The sequence below is a fragment of the Panthera pardus genome, unplaced genomic scaffold (assembly GCF_024362965.1).
Source record: "Panthera pardus isolate Hobbes unplaced genomic scaffold, ASM2436296v1 HiC_scaffold_16, whole genome shotgun sequence".
In the NCBI taxonomy this organism is placed as follows: Eukaryota; Metazoa; Chordata; class Mammalia; order Carnivora; family Felidae; genus Panthera; species Panthera pardus.
This window is the reverse complement of record NW_026526721.1, coordinates 42,102,496-42,117,116: the sequence shown is the minus strand read 5'-3', so window position 1 is coordinate 42,117,116 and position 14,621 is coordinate 42,102,496. Positions and strand designations below refer to the sequence as shown.

The following is a 14,621-nucleotide window of genomic DNA, read 5'->3' as shown; positions in this document are numbered from 1 at the left end:
TAGAAAGAATATCTCTACTTTAACACAGTTTAACATCATTAATAATTTATTTCTATGGTGATACCAAATCAAAATGGAGTTGGATTTATTTGATGTTATATGAAGTATACTACATACGCTGTAAATCCTTGAAATAGTCTGAGAAATGATAATGTCACAGAATATATTTAGGATTTTTGTAACATTGTTTTCAGTTATTTGCTTAAACTACTCTATAACTTTTTACCTTTTTTAATGACTTATTGATGTCCCTCCTATAGGTTATTAGCGGGCATAACAGTTTATGCAAAGATACTACTGATCAAGGACAAAAATACTGAATAGCCACCAATATTTTTTAAATGAAAGAGAAATGCAATAGTAACATAGAAATACACATCGAAAGACTAGTACATATAGTAATTAATTCAATTTCAAATATTAGCATATAGATAAGGAACCAATTTGTATAGAGAGTATATACCAGCCAGTACCAATTACAGTGCTCTTTTAGATAATCACTAAAAGTGAGCCTAAAATGGAAGTTTTCGTGAAGGGAATACTTTCATCTATAATGGGGAGAACTCTTTTCTGCAAGAGTCATTGCTGTTTTCAGCAGGTTCTAACTGAGAAATCAGCTTCACCTTAGAACGTGGTACCCAAAAGAGACACTTTATATGCCTGTGGGATCTGGCAAGAGGTCTATATTGAAAAGACATGTGACATCATCACTACATTATTTCATTTCTTTATTTACCACTCGTGCACTCAAATATTAACTAAGCCTTTAGTGAGCACTTCTAAAATGTTAAGTGCCTGGGGCTCCTGGGTGGCTCAGTCGGTTAAGCATCTGACTCTTGATTTTGGTTCAGGTCATTGATCTCACGGTTTGTGAGTTCCAGCCCTGCATCCGGCCCTGTGCTGTCGGTGCGGAGTCGGCTTGGGATTCTCTCTCTCTCCCTCCCTGGCCCTCCGCCACTCATGTTCACATGTGCCGTCTGTCTCTTTCTCTCTCAAAATAAATCAACTTAAAACAAAGAATTGATGAAAATGCTAAGTTCCTGAGTTCAAGGCACTAGAGCTATGGCAAGAGATTTTCCTTGCTCTTGAGCTTACTTGGCACCTCACAATTTAACAGGTGATGCCTTATGAACTAATACAATATAATGTGAAATCATTACAGTACAGGTAGCAAATAAGGTACAGTTGCGCACAGATATGGTTTACCAAAAATGGGGCTATCTGTCCTTTGATAGCCATAGATTTGGGGCTCTGGACTCTTAAATACACTTTTTTTTAAGTTTATTTATTTTATTTTGAGGGAGACAGGGACAGTGGGTAGTCGGGGAGGGGTAGAGAGAGAGGAAGAGAGAATCCCAAGCAGGCTCTACACTGTCAGTGGAGAGCCTGATATGGGGTTCAAACCCACCAACCGTGAGATCACGACTTGAGCCAAAACAAAGAGTTGGATGCTTAACCAACTGAGCCGCCCAGGTGCCCCGGGGCTCTTGACTCTTGACCAAACAATGTCTGCGCATGATCAGATGCAACTGTCAGAGAAATCACTAAAATTTTCTGGCTTCTCCAAATGCTCTCATTAGCGTAGCTTTGCCGCTACATCTTTCCTACTGCATCTTATACGTAGAATACTTGGCTCATACAGCTATTCCTCCACTGTCCTAGAGAATACATTTTTAAGTTTTTTAAAAAAAATTTTTAATGTTTATTTTTGCGAGAGAGACAGAGCGCACGTGCGCACACACACAAGTGGGGGAGGGGCAGAGACAGAGAGGGAGACACAGAATCCAAAGCAGGCTCCAGACCCTGAACTGTCAGTAAAGCCTGACGTGGGGCTCGAATTCACAAACCGTGAGATCATGACCTGAGCCAAAGTTGGACGCTCAACCGACTGAGGCACCCAGCCGTCCCATTTTTTTAAGTTTATTTATTTATTTTGAGATGGCAAGCTTGAGCAGGGGAGGGGCACAGAAAGAGGAAGACAGAAAGGCAAGCATACCCCGCACAGTCAGTGCAGAGCTTGAAGTGGGGGCTTGAACTCATGGACCATGAGATCATGACTTGAGCCAAAGTCAGACACTTAACCGACTGAGCCACCCAGGCACTCCTGAAGAATACATTTTATTGCCTCGTGTCCCCACATCTCCTATCTAAAAATCACTAAAATTACTTTTTCAGCAAAAGAGAGCAAACAGAATTTTTCTGATCAATTGATACAAATTGAAAATGTCAGCTGTTTGGAGGAGAATTTAGATACATTTTAGGTAATATAGAATATATATAAAGAAGGTAAATATTTACCTACAAGGCTAACATCTTGAGTTGCAGATAGTGTTTACTAATGAATTATCCATGAATGATATGTTAGAGGCAGGTTTCTGGATTGGATAGAAGGCAGCTAGCTATTCAGTTCCATACATTTTGTCTTCTATATTTATGATTCTTATTAAAAATAAACTATTATTTAATGATATGCCCATATTTTAAATAAAACAAAATTTCCCTTTGTAAATTGAATACAACTTGACATTAAAAATTTAAGAATAATAAGGAAATCAGAGAAAAACTTTAATCTGGTAATAAATTTGATGCTGGCTGGTTTTTAAAAATTCTTAATTTGATATTTTAGGAATTTATGAATTTTCTCCCCCGCCATTTAAATAAGATTTCTTTTCTCCCTATCTTTCACTTAAAAAATATTACTTCATGGTATTTTTACCATTTTACAGTTTTGTTGGTTTGTTAATAACTTGTACAGTTTCAGGCAAATTTATGCAGACACGGAAATTATCTCAAATAAATAGATATCTCAAATAAATAGATTAAATTGCTTTAATTGACAAAGTTAAGTTATATTAATCATTAAGCATTAATACTTAAGTTACATTAAGCAAACTGGAGTGTTCACTTAGTACCATTTGCTTCACTAATTTTAAATAATTTTAAAATTTCAAATAAAATACTTTAAACTTTTTTTTAATGTTTATTCATAGTTGAGAGACAGAGACAGAGGTGGGGGCAGAGAGAGAAGGAGACACAGAATCTGAAGCAGGTTCCAGGCTCCGAGCTGTCAGCACAGAGCCTGATGCGGGGCTCGAACTCACAAACAGTGAGATCATAACCTGAGCCGAAGTCAGATGTTTAACCAACTGAGCCACCCAGGTGCCCCTCAAATAAAATACTTTGAAAATAAGAATTTAAAATGTAGAGCTTAGGATTGTTGTAATTGAAATAAATGGAATGTGGGTAATTGTTAATTAAAATGGTTATAAACCATAGAAATAAATAAGGCTATAAATCATTACATCTCATATTTAGGTATAATTCCAATATTGGTGGGAAATTGGTACTTTGTACCATATTTTTATTCATTCAAAAAGGTATTTATTGAGTGCTTTATGTGCTGTTCCTTCTTTTAGGTAGTGAGGCTACAATAGTGATTAAAACAAAATCACCACTCTTGTGGAGCTTGCACTCTAGTGGTGAGATGTTAACCACGAATGCATGAACAAAATAGCTACGTCAGATAGTGGTTAGTGCTCAGAGGAAAAGGAAAAGCAAGGCCAGGCAAGAGTCATGATGGTGAGTGTGCATGTGGAATCAGGAAAGCCATCTCCGATGAAATCACATCTGACCGGAGACTTGAGGGCACAAATCATGAGCAATATATGGGGCAAGATGATTCTGTGCCATATGAACAGCAAGTACAGACCATCAGGCAAGCGGATGTGATTGTTGTATTTGAGGAACAACGCAAAGCTCAGCATAGATGCAGTGGAGTAAGGGAGGGAGGGAGGAATAGAAAATGAGGTTAGAAATGTGGTCTGGAATAACACCAGGTAGGGCCATGGGGACTCTATTGAGAAATTAGATTTTATGCTAAGTAGAAAGACCTAAGATGATTTTGAGAAGTGACATGATTTAATTTGCATGTATGTTAAAAGATAATCAATTCTAGGGGCACCTGGGTGGCTCAGTTGATTGGGTTTCGACTCTTGATTTCAGCTGAGATCATGATCTTATGGTCTGTGGGATCGAGCCCCATGTCGGGGCTCCACATGCACTGACAGTGTGGAGCCTGCTTGGGATTCTCTGTCTCTCACTCTGTCTCTGCCCCTCTCCCTCTCCCCCCCCCCCCCCAAAATAAGCAAACACTAAAAAAAAGAAGATAATCCTAATCAGGACATGATGACTTTGTGGAAACTAGATAGTAGAGAGACAGGAATGAGACAGGATATGGGCTTATGAGACCACTGGACCACTGTAGTAACTCAGTGGAGAGAAGATGGCATCTCTGACTAGAGCGTTGATGGTAGGTGGTGAGAAGTGATCAGATTCTGGATATACTTTTGAGCTTCAGCCTTCAATTTAAGGTAGATAAAAAGTTTTGAATATTCAACATAAAGAGGGGTTTAACAGCCATGAGATTGATTATTGTTTATCTGTGGTTCTAAGCTGTCTCATCAAGTGCCCATATATTCATAATGCTCCTTTCCTGTCCTATAATGAAATGCATCAATAATGTAAGCTACTTTTGCATATCCCTAGTAGAAACCAATATAATACCCTAATTACCATACAAAGAAATAAAGGGAAGTAATTTATAAGAAAATAATACATATTTCAGTATATAAGGGCTCAAGTGCAAGCACAGTATTTGTCAAAGCTTGCTCCTATATGTAGAATAATGTGAAAGCTGCAAATGAAGACTCATGCTGGAGTATTGTATTGGCAATTCAAATACTGTAAAGGCATAGATACCATCAGTAAAGGTGATCTTCCAAAATAGTATGAGACTCCTGGTAAAGATCCACGCAAAACAAACATCAATTTATCCTTGGTTTGCAAGACTGTTGATATTCTTGAAAAATTCAGTGCATGCTGAAACGGTACAAAAAATGTTTTGTGTTCATATATGCCAAACTCAGATAAGCATGAGTACACTCTGCATGAATATCCTGCAGGGATATTCAGAAGGTTTGCAGGATATTGGGCATTTTATTATTTTGCATGACGATCCTCCCTATTACAGGTATCCAGCATCTTGCAATGTCAGCATGCATCCTACTCATTGCAACAGCTAAGTACCCTCCCCACCCCCAAATTTTCCAAATGCCCTAGAGTGGGAGAGTAGAGCCCCCATTTAAAAGTATTTGCATGACTAAGGGGAAAAAGGTCTGAGAACTGAGCTCTGGGGCTTATTGTAGAGGTTGAAAAGAAAAGGAGGAGCCCCCAAAAGAGACAGAGATGGAGTGGTAAGACTTCCAGAAGCAAGCTAGACTGAGGTTCTAGAGGCTAACTTAAATTTCTCCAGAACGGGAGAGTGTGATGCTAAGTGAAATAAGCCATACAGAGAAAGACAGATACCATATGGTTTCAGTCTTATGTGGATCCTGAGAAACTTAACAGAAACCCATGGGGGAGGGGAAGGAAAAAAAAAAGAGGTTAGAGTGGAAGAGAGCTAAAGCATAAGAGACTCTTAAAAACTGAGAACAAACTGAGGGTTGATGGGGGGTGGGAGGTAGGGGAGGGTGGGCGATGGGTATTGAGGAGGGCACCTTTTGGGATAAGCACTGGGTGTTGTATGGAAACCAATTTGACAATAAACTTCATATATTGAAAAAAAAAATTTCTCCAGAAGGGAATAGTCATTTGAGTAAAATGATACTGATTGGCTGCATTGAGGACAGAGCATTGACCAACTTTAAATCTGTAAATGTTACCAAAGTTATTTTACATTAGAGCATAATTTTTCTCTTCCTATAGTGGTGCTTTAACATGCCTACCTTTTCACTTCCATTACTGATGAGTAAAAGAAGAGTTTTCATTTTGAGTGCTAGTGTTTTGCTTGAGGAGATTGGTTCTTCAAGTCGTCTTTTTGGGAGGATTTTTTATTGTTTTTTGCCATCACTTTCAATCTTTTTTAAAAAACCAAACCACTTTCAAGTTGGAAAAACCCAATTTAATTTTATGTATTGTGTTTCCTTATGACCTCAATTACTTTTGAATTTTGAAATAAAATATAATTTGCATGTAATGAACGGAACACTAGAGATACTGATTTCTCATAATTTATATTAAAAATTTATTTCCCTTATTGATTCCATATGTATACTTCCAGACAATTGCAAAATAAGAACACTTAAAAGTTTCCTAAGATTTTGTATAATTACACATTAGGGTTGAAAGATGTATTATAATTGAATGTTTAAATTTAAAAGAATAATATTGATTTTTTTACCTTAAAATATTCATTTACTTTTCAGACAAGAATTATCACTTTAAAACACATTTTTACCACCTTTATAGTAATTAGACATTTCAAATGGGTTTATGACAAATTAATTATTACATTAAAATGATTATTTTGAAAAATTATTTACTGGAATAATACCAGGATTTTTTCAATCTTAGTGTTTCAAATGACATGCAGTGATGTTTGGTTGTTTGATAATTTCTGTATTTTTAATTGTAGGTCTCTGTGGAAGAATTAGAATACAGTATTAGTGTAAAAATAGCTAAAGAAGCCGTAATGAATATAAATAAACCCAGAAGCCTTTTTAAGCCTGCAAATGGATTTCTAGAAACTAAAGTTTATTTTGCAGGATTACCTCGGAAAGGGGAGAATGTACTCATTAAACCGGTAATGATCCAAGCTTCTATCATTTATCATGGATGAATTCCTCTTGTCTGTAATAGATTTGAAGATGTGTTTTTCTTATAGTCAAAGAAGTTATTTTGTTGAACACACCAACTGTGACAACTTGAATTGAACAAGGAAAAATCACATAGTGATCCTTGAAATTGTATTAAGGAAATAAGAAAATGAATGTTATGTTTTTGAGCCCATATAAATCCCCAGTGTTACCCATGGAGAAGTAGGCCTTTTCAATTCTCATCAATTCAGTGTCAACATAACTGTCCATATTCAGCTATTGCAGATACAAATACATTTACTTGAGTCCAAAAATACAATATTTTATGGAAGCCAGTCAAAGAATTTTCTTAGGTCTATTTTAGGACTTAAAATTTGGGAGATAGAATAGCGTGTAGGATAGAACTTCTAAAAATCTTAAAAAAAAAATCTTTGCTGGGAGTACAACTTCAGCCTGTCATAAATTGAAGTTATAAATAAAAGATGATTTTCTGCATGTGATGTTTGTCTAATAACCATGGAATAGGTTTTATGAAGGAGACTAATCACTGTCCTTGAAGAGCTTTAAAAATTTCATTTGAAGTCACGGGCCTGCCAATTATACTTGCTGATCTACCTTAAATATTTACTATTTTATATCCATCTTTTACTCATGGCAATTCAGTTACCATAACTTTTGAAAGATTTCTGCAATATGATATAAAACCTGAATTGGTTCACCCATGTCAGAGTCAATATATCTGTTCCTTTGAAATTGAGAAATCAAGACATTTTAAAAGTAAAATAAATTATTCAAAAACTATTGGTAAAATGGCTACTGTGTGTCTCGAGTCTGGATGCTTTTTTGACTGAAGAAAGCAAACACTTTTGTTCCCAAAGACAGTCAGGGTCTGATGGCAAGACAAACCTATATTATAAATGCAACTAAAGAAAGCAGCTTGCAGCCCAGGGCCACAGCTAGTAGCATACACGGAACTTGAGAGCAGAAAAACCATCTCTGGCTGGGAAAGGCCAGTAGGACTTGAGGTGTTAAAAATCATTAGGATCCCAGTGGGGCTCTGTGATGGCATAAACTGAAAAAGACTGTCCATCTGAAGGGTACCTTAAAAAATTAGATAAAATTCGAAACATTTAAAATATTTTAAAATGTCGTCAAAGAAAGGGTTTTCCCTCTAAATGAAAACTGCATCTATATTCAGTTAAACCACTCTGAGTCTGACTTGTTTAAGTTGCACTCCTTGACCTATATTTCAATTGGTTAGATTAACCCTCGTCTAGATGGATGTATACGAGGCTGGAATTTGATGAATCAAGGAGCTTCGGGAGTAAAGGAAATTATTCAAGAAAAACAAAATAAGCATTGTCTTGTCACTGTGGAGAAGGGTTCCTACTATCCTGGTTCTGGAGTTGCCCTATTTAGCATAGATTATAGTAAGTGATTTCTCATTTTACTTCTCTTTTCTCATTAATGACTAAATTTATTCATTGACAAACTTCAGTAATTCCTTCAGTAAACATTATGGAGTACTTACTATGTGCCAGGAATGGTGTTAGGCTAATTCTTATTGTTATATATTTTTTAAACTAACTTTTTGAAGTATATTAGGGGGAAAAAGTAGTTGAATATGCTTATGTTATTATTTAAAGATTATTGGCACATAACCCGATCAATTTCAAGTAAATTCGATTAACCTATTTTAAGGTTCACCCATTTCTCGGTTGTATTGAGTCTATTGATTAATGCATCAAAAGGATTTGTCTTCATTTCTGGCATTTTCATGTAATTGTTTCTTAAAATGTCCACCCCTCTGTTGAAATTGCCCATCTGTACACATTTTCTACCTGAGCCTTCAACTTATTATTCATAATTATTTTCAATTCCCTGTCTGATAGGTCCAATATCTGAGTCATAGCTAAGACTGGTCATGTTGACTGCTTTGTCTCTTGACGATGTGTTGTTTTTCTTTGTTTCCTTCTGAATTGGATAATTTTTGGTTTAAAGATGAGCAACTTATGTAGAATAGTAGAGACAGATAAATAATTATTTTGTCTGGAAATGAGCATATTTCTGCATTTGCTAGGCCCTTAATAAGGTGGTTGAATCAGTCTCATCAAGAGTTGAGCTGCTTAAGCTTTCTTGTTTCCACGAGTATTCTTCAAATTCCTTTATTGTTACCTAGTGATTATGGTAGGGAATGGTTTCTAGAGGATTTTTCTTAATAGCTGATCCATCGTTAGTTTTAGGTATTCTGTTTAGGGTATGCCTCAAGAAAGTGTCTCTCCATGGTCTTGCTTCACCCCAGAAGAATGCTCTTGTTACTTGACATTTGCTAGCAAGGCAATGGGGTCTGGAGAGCATTCTCTAATGTTCTGGTACAGATTCAATTTTTGGCAGATGTTGTATCCTTTGACTTTTCTTTTCCCCCCTCCCAACCACCAGCGGGGGAGATATCTAATGGTCAAGACTCAAGATGTTTTTCTGCTTCTTTTCCATGGTAGGTGCTCTTTGGTTGTTTGTTTTGTTTTTTTCCAGTTTCCTTTCCCTAACCTGAAGATGTAATGGGTCTTTGCATGTGTCCTAATGATGACAAAGTTTGTTGCCTTTCTCCCAAAGCTGTAAGGCTTTTGTTGCCTAAAGAAGACAGAGAAGGATCTGGGTGGGACTTTGTATACTCCCTTCAGGTTACTGCTCCTCTCTTCTAGGCCTGCACCAGGAGGGAAGCTTTCTCTAATTTCTTTCTCTGCCCCATTTTTCTCTTGAGTACCCATTTAAGGTCTATGAAGAAGAGCCTATAAATGGGTGTGGATTCCTCATGTGCCTGAAGTTCCCAGGGTTTCTGTATTCTCATATGAGCCCCATTTGGAATTATCAGTTTGTTAATATTTTTATTTAAATTCTTCTCATCAAATTGTATAGCATCTGGTGTCTGCTCTGAGTAAGAGAGGAAACTCTTCCTGTCTTTCCATGGAAGCACTTATCTTTCTTCAGATTTCTACTTTGTTAGTTGCTCTGCGACCACAGCTCCCTGACAGTTCAAGAAAAATTGTGTTTAAGTATATAATTGGTCTTTTGTTGTTGTGGTTGTAAGGGCAGGAGCAGTGCTATTTCCAGTTTTGTCTACAGTCTTAAGCAGAACAGGAGCTCTTGCCAGACTGATCCAGGTTTTTGTGTGTACAAATAATATATCTGTAATATCCTAGGACATACATCTTTGTACTTTTATATGATTAATTCTGTAGGAGAGAAGCTTAGATTCTGTCCATCAAAGATTATGCAAATGTATAGTTCCTGTTGCTCAGTTAGATGCTTTTCCAAAAATGTTTTATGAATTTACACTCCTACCAACAGAATAAGAGAGTTTGTGCTTGAGATTTGTTTCCAATCTGAGAGTTGCAAAATTACAACCTGTAGTTTTATGTATGGTTATCCCAGTTTCTACTGAAGTTGAATATCTCTCCAGATGCTAATTAGCTATTTTTATATCTTAACTATCTTATTAGGTTCTTTGTCTTTTTCTGTTTAGGAGTCCGTTATTTGAGTGACTAAATTTTGTGTCATAAATTTAATGTTATTCTGATATCTCTGCTTTGAGAAAAAATTATACATATATATATATATATATATATATATATATATATTTTTTTTTTTTTTTTTTAATGTTTATTTTCGAGAGAGAGAGCAGGGGAGGGGCAGAGAGAGAGGGAGACACAGAATCCGAAGCAGGCTCAAGGCTCTGAAGCTGTCAGCACAGAGCCTGACGCGGGGCTCAAACCCACAAGCTGTGAGATCATGACCTGAGCTGAAGTCGGATGCTTAACTGACTGGACCACCCAGGCGCCCCAAGAAAAAAATTATATGTGAAATGTGTTTATTTGCAGTCTATGAAGTATTGCTACAGTTTTAAGGATGAATCTTACGTTGGTACTTTCTGTATTCCTAACATAAGTTAATGCAATGTCTTCAACATTAGTTCTGTATATGATTTTTAAAAAATGTTTCAACTAAAGTTGATGACTGAATGCAGGAAAGAACTAGGCCCACAATAATTTGCTTGAAGGAAAAACTCCCTGAAGAGAAAATGAGGGGCGGCTGGGTGGCTCAGTCGGTTAAGCCTCCTACTTCCGCTCAGGTCATGATCTCACGGTTTATGAGTTCAAGCCCTGCATCGGGCTCTGTACTGACAGCTCAGAGCCTGGAGCCTGCTTCAGATTCTGTGTTTCCCCCTCTATGCCTCTACCCTACTTGTGCTCTGTCTCTGTCTGTCAAAAATAAATAAACATTAAAAAAAAAGAAAATGAAAATAGTTATATTGTGTCTGAAAAAAATCACTTTCATAAGTAATTAGCTATTTCATGGATAACTTGAAAGTGGTCAACTTTTTAAAAAATTTTATATCCAAATTAGTTAGCATATAGTGCAATAAAGTTTCAGGAGTAGATTCCAGTGATTCATCCCCTCCACATAATACCCAGTGCTCATCCCACCAAGTGTCTTCCTTAATGTCCCTTGTCCATTTAGCCCATCCCCTACCCCAAACCCCTCCAGCAACACTCAGTTTGTTCTCTATATTTAAGAGCATCTTATGGTTTGCCCCCATCCCTGTTTTTATATTTTTTTATACTTCCCTTCTCTTATGTTCATCTGTTTCATATCTTAAATTCCACATGAGTGAAGTCAAATGATGTCTTTCTCTGACTAATTTTACTTAGCATAATATACTCTAATTCTATCCACGTTGTTGCAAATGGCAAGATTTCATTCTCTTGATTGCCAAGTAATATTCCATTCTGTGTGTGTATATGTATATATATATGTGTGTGTGTGTGTGTGTGTGTGTGTGTGTGTGTATACATGCACACACACACACACACACACACACACACACACACTACCTCTTCTTTACCCATTCATCAGTTGATGGACATTTGGGCTCTTTCCATACTTTGGCTATTATCAATAGCACTGCTATAAACATTGGGGTGCATGTTTCCCTTCAAAACAGCACACATGTATCCTTTGGATAAATACCTAGTAGTGCAATTGCTGGGTCGTAAGGTAGTTCTATTTTTAATTTTTTGAGGAACCTCCATGCTGCTTTCCAGAGTGGTTGCACCAGTTTGCATTCATACCAGTAGTGGGATTTCTCTGCATCCTCACCAACATCTGTCATTGCCTGAGTTGTTCATTTTAGTCATTCTGACTGGTATGAGGTCATATCTCATTGTGGTTTTGATTTGTATTTCCCTGATGATAAGTGATGTTGAGGATCTTTTCATGTGTCTGTTAGCCATCTGGATGTCTTCTTTGGAAGAGTGTCTATTTGTGTCTTTTGCCCATTTCTTCACTGGATTATTTGTTTTTTGGGTGTTGAGTTTGATATGTTCTTTATAGATTTTGGATAGTAACCCTTTATCTGATATGTCATTTGCAAATATCTTCTCCCATTCTGTTGGTTGCCTTTTAGTTTTGTTGATTGTTTCCTTCACTGCGCAGAAGCTTTATATCTTGAAGAGGTCCCAATAGTTCGTTTTTGCTTTTGTTTCCCTTGCCTCCAGAGACGTGTTGAGTAAGAAGTTGCTGTGGCTGATGTCAAAGAGGTTTTTGACTGCTTTCTCCTCTAGGATTTTGATGGCTTCCTGTCTTACGTTTAAGTGTTTCATCCATTTTGAGTTTATTTTTGTGAATGATGTAAGAAAGTGACCAGGTTCAATCTTCTGCATGTTGCTGTCCAGTTTTCTCAACACCATTTGCTGAAGAGACTGTCTTTATTTCATTGGATATTCTTTCCTACTTTTTCAAAGATTAATTAGTCATACATTTGTGGATCCATTTCTGGGTTCTCTATTCTTTTCTATTGATTTAAGTGTTTGGTTTTGTGCCAGTACCATACTGCCCAAAAGTGACCAACTTTTAAATTAATATTTAAAGTTACATTATAATTTCTGTACATTTGCATGTTTATTTTAGTTTTAGTTTGTTAATATCTTATTGTAAATTTACTTATTTCAAAATGATTATATTTTATATATATGTATATATTTTTTTTTTCTCTTGAGTGGAAATTAAGGATTAGGAGGAAAAAATGTAATAGCATTAGATGTGGCTAAGTGGAAGATCATCTTGTCAGGGGGTCATTATTTTCTCCATTGACATTTACCTTTTCAAAATCTACAAGCGGTATTTGGGCTATTGCAATATATTACTTCTTATTAAATAAGGAAGACTTCATTCAAATTGTGGATTAATATTTTTAGGAATTACACTATTTTGGAAACATATCAATTCAACACATATTTGTTGAGTGACTGCTGTGGAGAACAACATGGTGTTAGAGACATGTAGAGCCTGTACTCTAGTGGGATAGACAATTAACCTAGTAATGAATAAAAAGGATGTTAACTAACTATTATGACAAGAGAATCACAGGAGAAGAGTTCCTGTTAGAATTTCAGAGTCCAGAATTGATTTCAGAGTATTTCTCTACTATCAAATATCTAACTCCCCTATTTGTATAAATCCTTATTTTTCCTTCCCCCTGCTTTGAACTGACCCCCCCCCCCTTTAAGGATGAGGAATGGTGGGGTGGTGGGGCTATACCTGAGTGTTCCCTCAGAAATGTTATAATAAATTCAGTGAACTTCCTTCTAAATGTGTGCTTTCAAATATGACCACCTTGAGATTTGACCAGTGGTGATTATCCAGGTGGAAGGAATATCTGTAAAAGAGCAAACAGGGAAAATTCATAATAATCTGAAATACCACATCTAGAATTTTATTCTAGAAAGACCAGAAGAATGGGGCTTTATTTATTTGTTTTTTGCCTGCATTTTAAAAAAAAATGGCTTTTGTTTTTCTGTGTTTTTTTGTTTTTTTTTTGTTTTTTTTTTTTTTTTTGCCTAAGTTATATAGATCATTGAGAAAGGAGAACTAAAATCTTTAGTATTACACGAAAATGACTTTGAGTATGAATAGGATTGTAATAATTCCTTCTGGTGTACTTTAGGAGTACACTGATCCTACTTCTGTTTTATTGTTTAAACAGATAATATATCCAACGCTGAGGGCTGGCAAGTAAACGTGTCCTTGAATATTCGTCCATCCGCGGGCACTGGTGTTATGTTCGCCTTGGTTTCTGGTTACACCGTGCCCTTTGCCTTGTCTTTGGTAGACTCCGCCTCTGAAAAGCTTCAGGTAACTTTACTAAACCTTTGTGATTCTTGTTTTTCTGTTTTGTTTTGTTATCTGTAAAGTGGATATATTAGCAGTATTTACCTCAAAGTGCTATTTTGAAGATTAAATGAGATAACATATGCAAAGTATTTGTCACACAGTCTCTAGTACATCAGTAAAGACTCCATAAATGTCCATTATTATTACTTTCTTACTGGCTTATTTCCAAGGTCTGATCTAAGAAGTAGGAGAAATTGAAAAGCCTGTTACTGCATCTACAGCCAAGATTAGGTAGACTCACACACAGGCTACCTCGAGGTTTCCCAGAGTTCATAGAGATCCACCTTTATTTAGAGTTCTGGAAGTTATCATGGGAGTCTGTGCTAACAACATAAAAGTGAGTCTGATTAAAATTCACTCGCAGATATTCTGTGCCTAATTATAATGTTTTGTGCTCTCTGGCACTCTTAATCTTTTCTCCCATGAGTAAATTAGAAAGAACTAGAGAAAAGTAAAACCAGTCCACCTGGCTTCTTGCTGGCAACTCTGATTTCAAATTAGGAGGAAGAACAGGAAAAAACCTCTTGGATAAAAGCAAACAGGACCGTTATCAGAAGATCTGTATTATTCAGCCTTCTATTAGAGGCTAATAGCTCTGACCATGTGTCATCGACAGTGGATTCCAACAAGTTATAACAAGAAGCTTGTGTTTATGCCCAGGTTGGTTTGGATGTTCTCTGTAGCTTTTGGAAAGAGACGTGTAATTGAATCATGTCTGTAATAATACAAAGATGTGCT

General features: G+C 36.4%; 1 protein-coding gene across 1 annotated transcript in view; it reads left to right on the top strand.

Moving 5' to 3' along the window:
* The window catches only part of PROS1 (protein S), a 69,523-nt gene that overhangs the window by 49,009 nt on the left and 5,893 nt on the right, over window positions 1-14,621 (top strand). Inside the window, exons 11-13 of the mRNA XM_019429961.2 lie at window positions 6,473-6,640; window positions 7,915-8,083; window positions 13,696-13,844. Coding sequence (XP_019285506.2) covers window positions 6,473-6,640; window positions 7,915-8,083; window positions 13,696-13,844 — 486 coding nt within the window. The remainder of the gene's footprint in view (window positions 1-6,472; window positions 6,641-7,914; window positions 8,084-13,695; window positions 13,845-14,621) is intronic.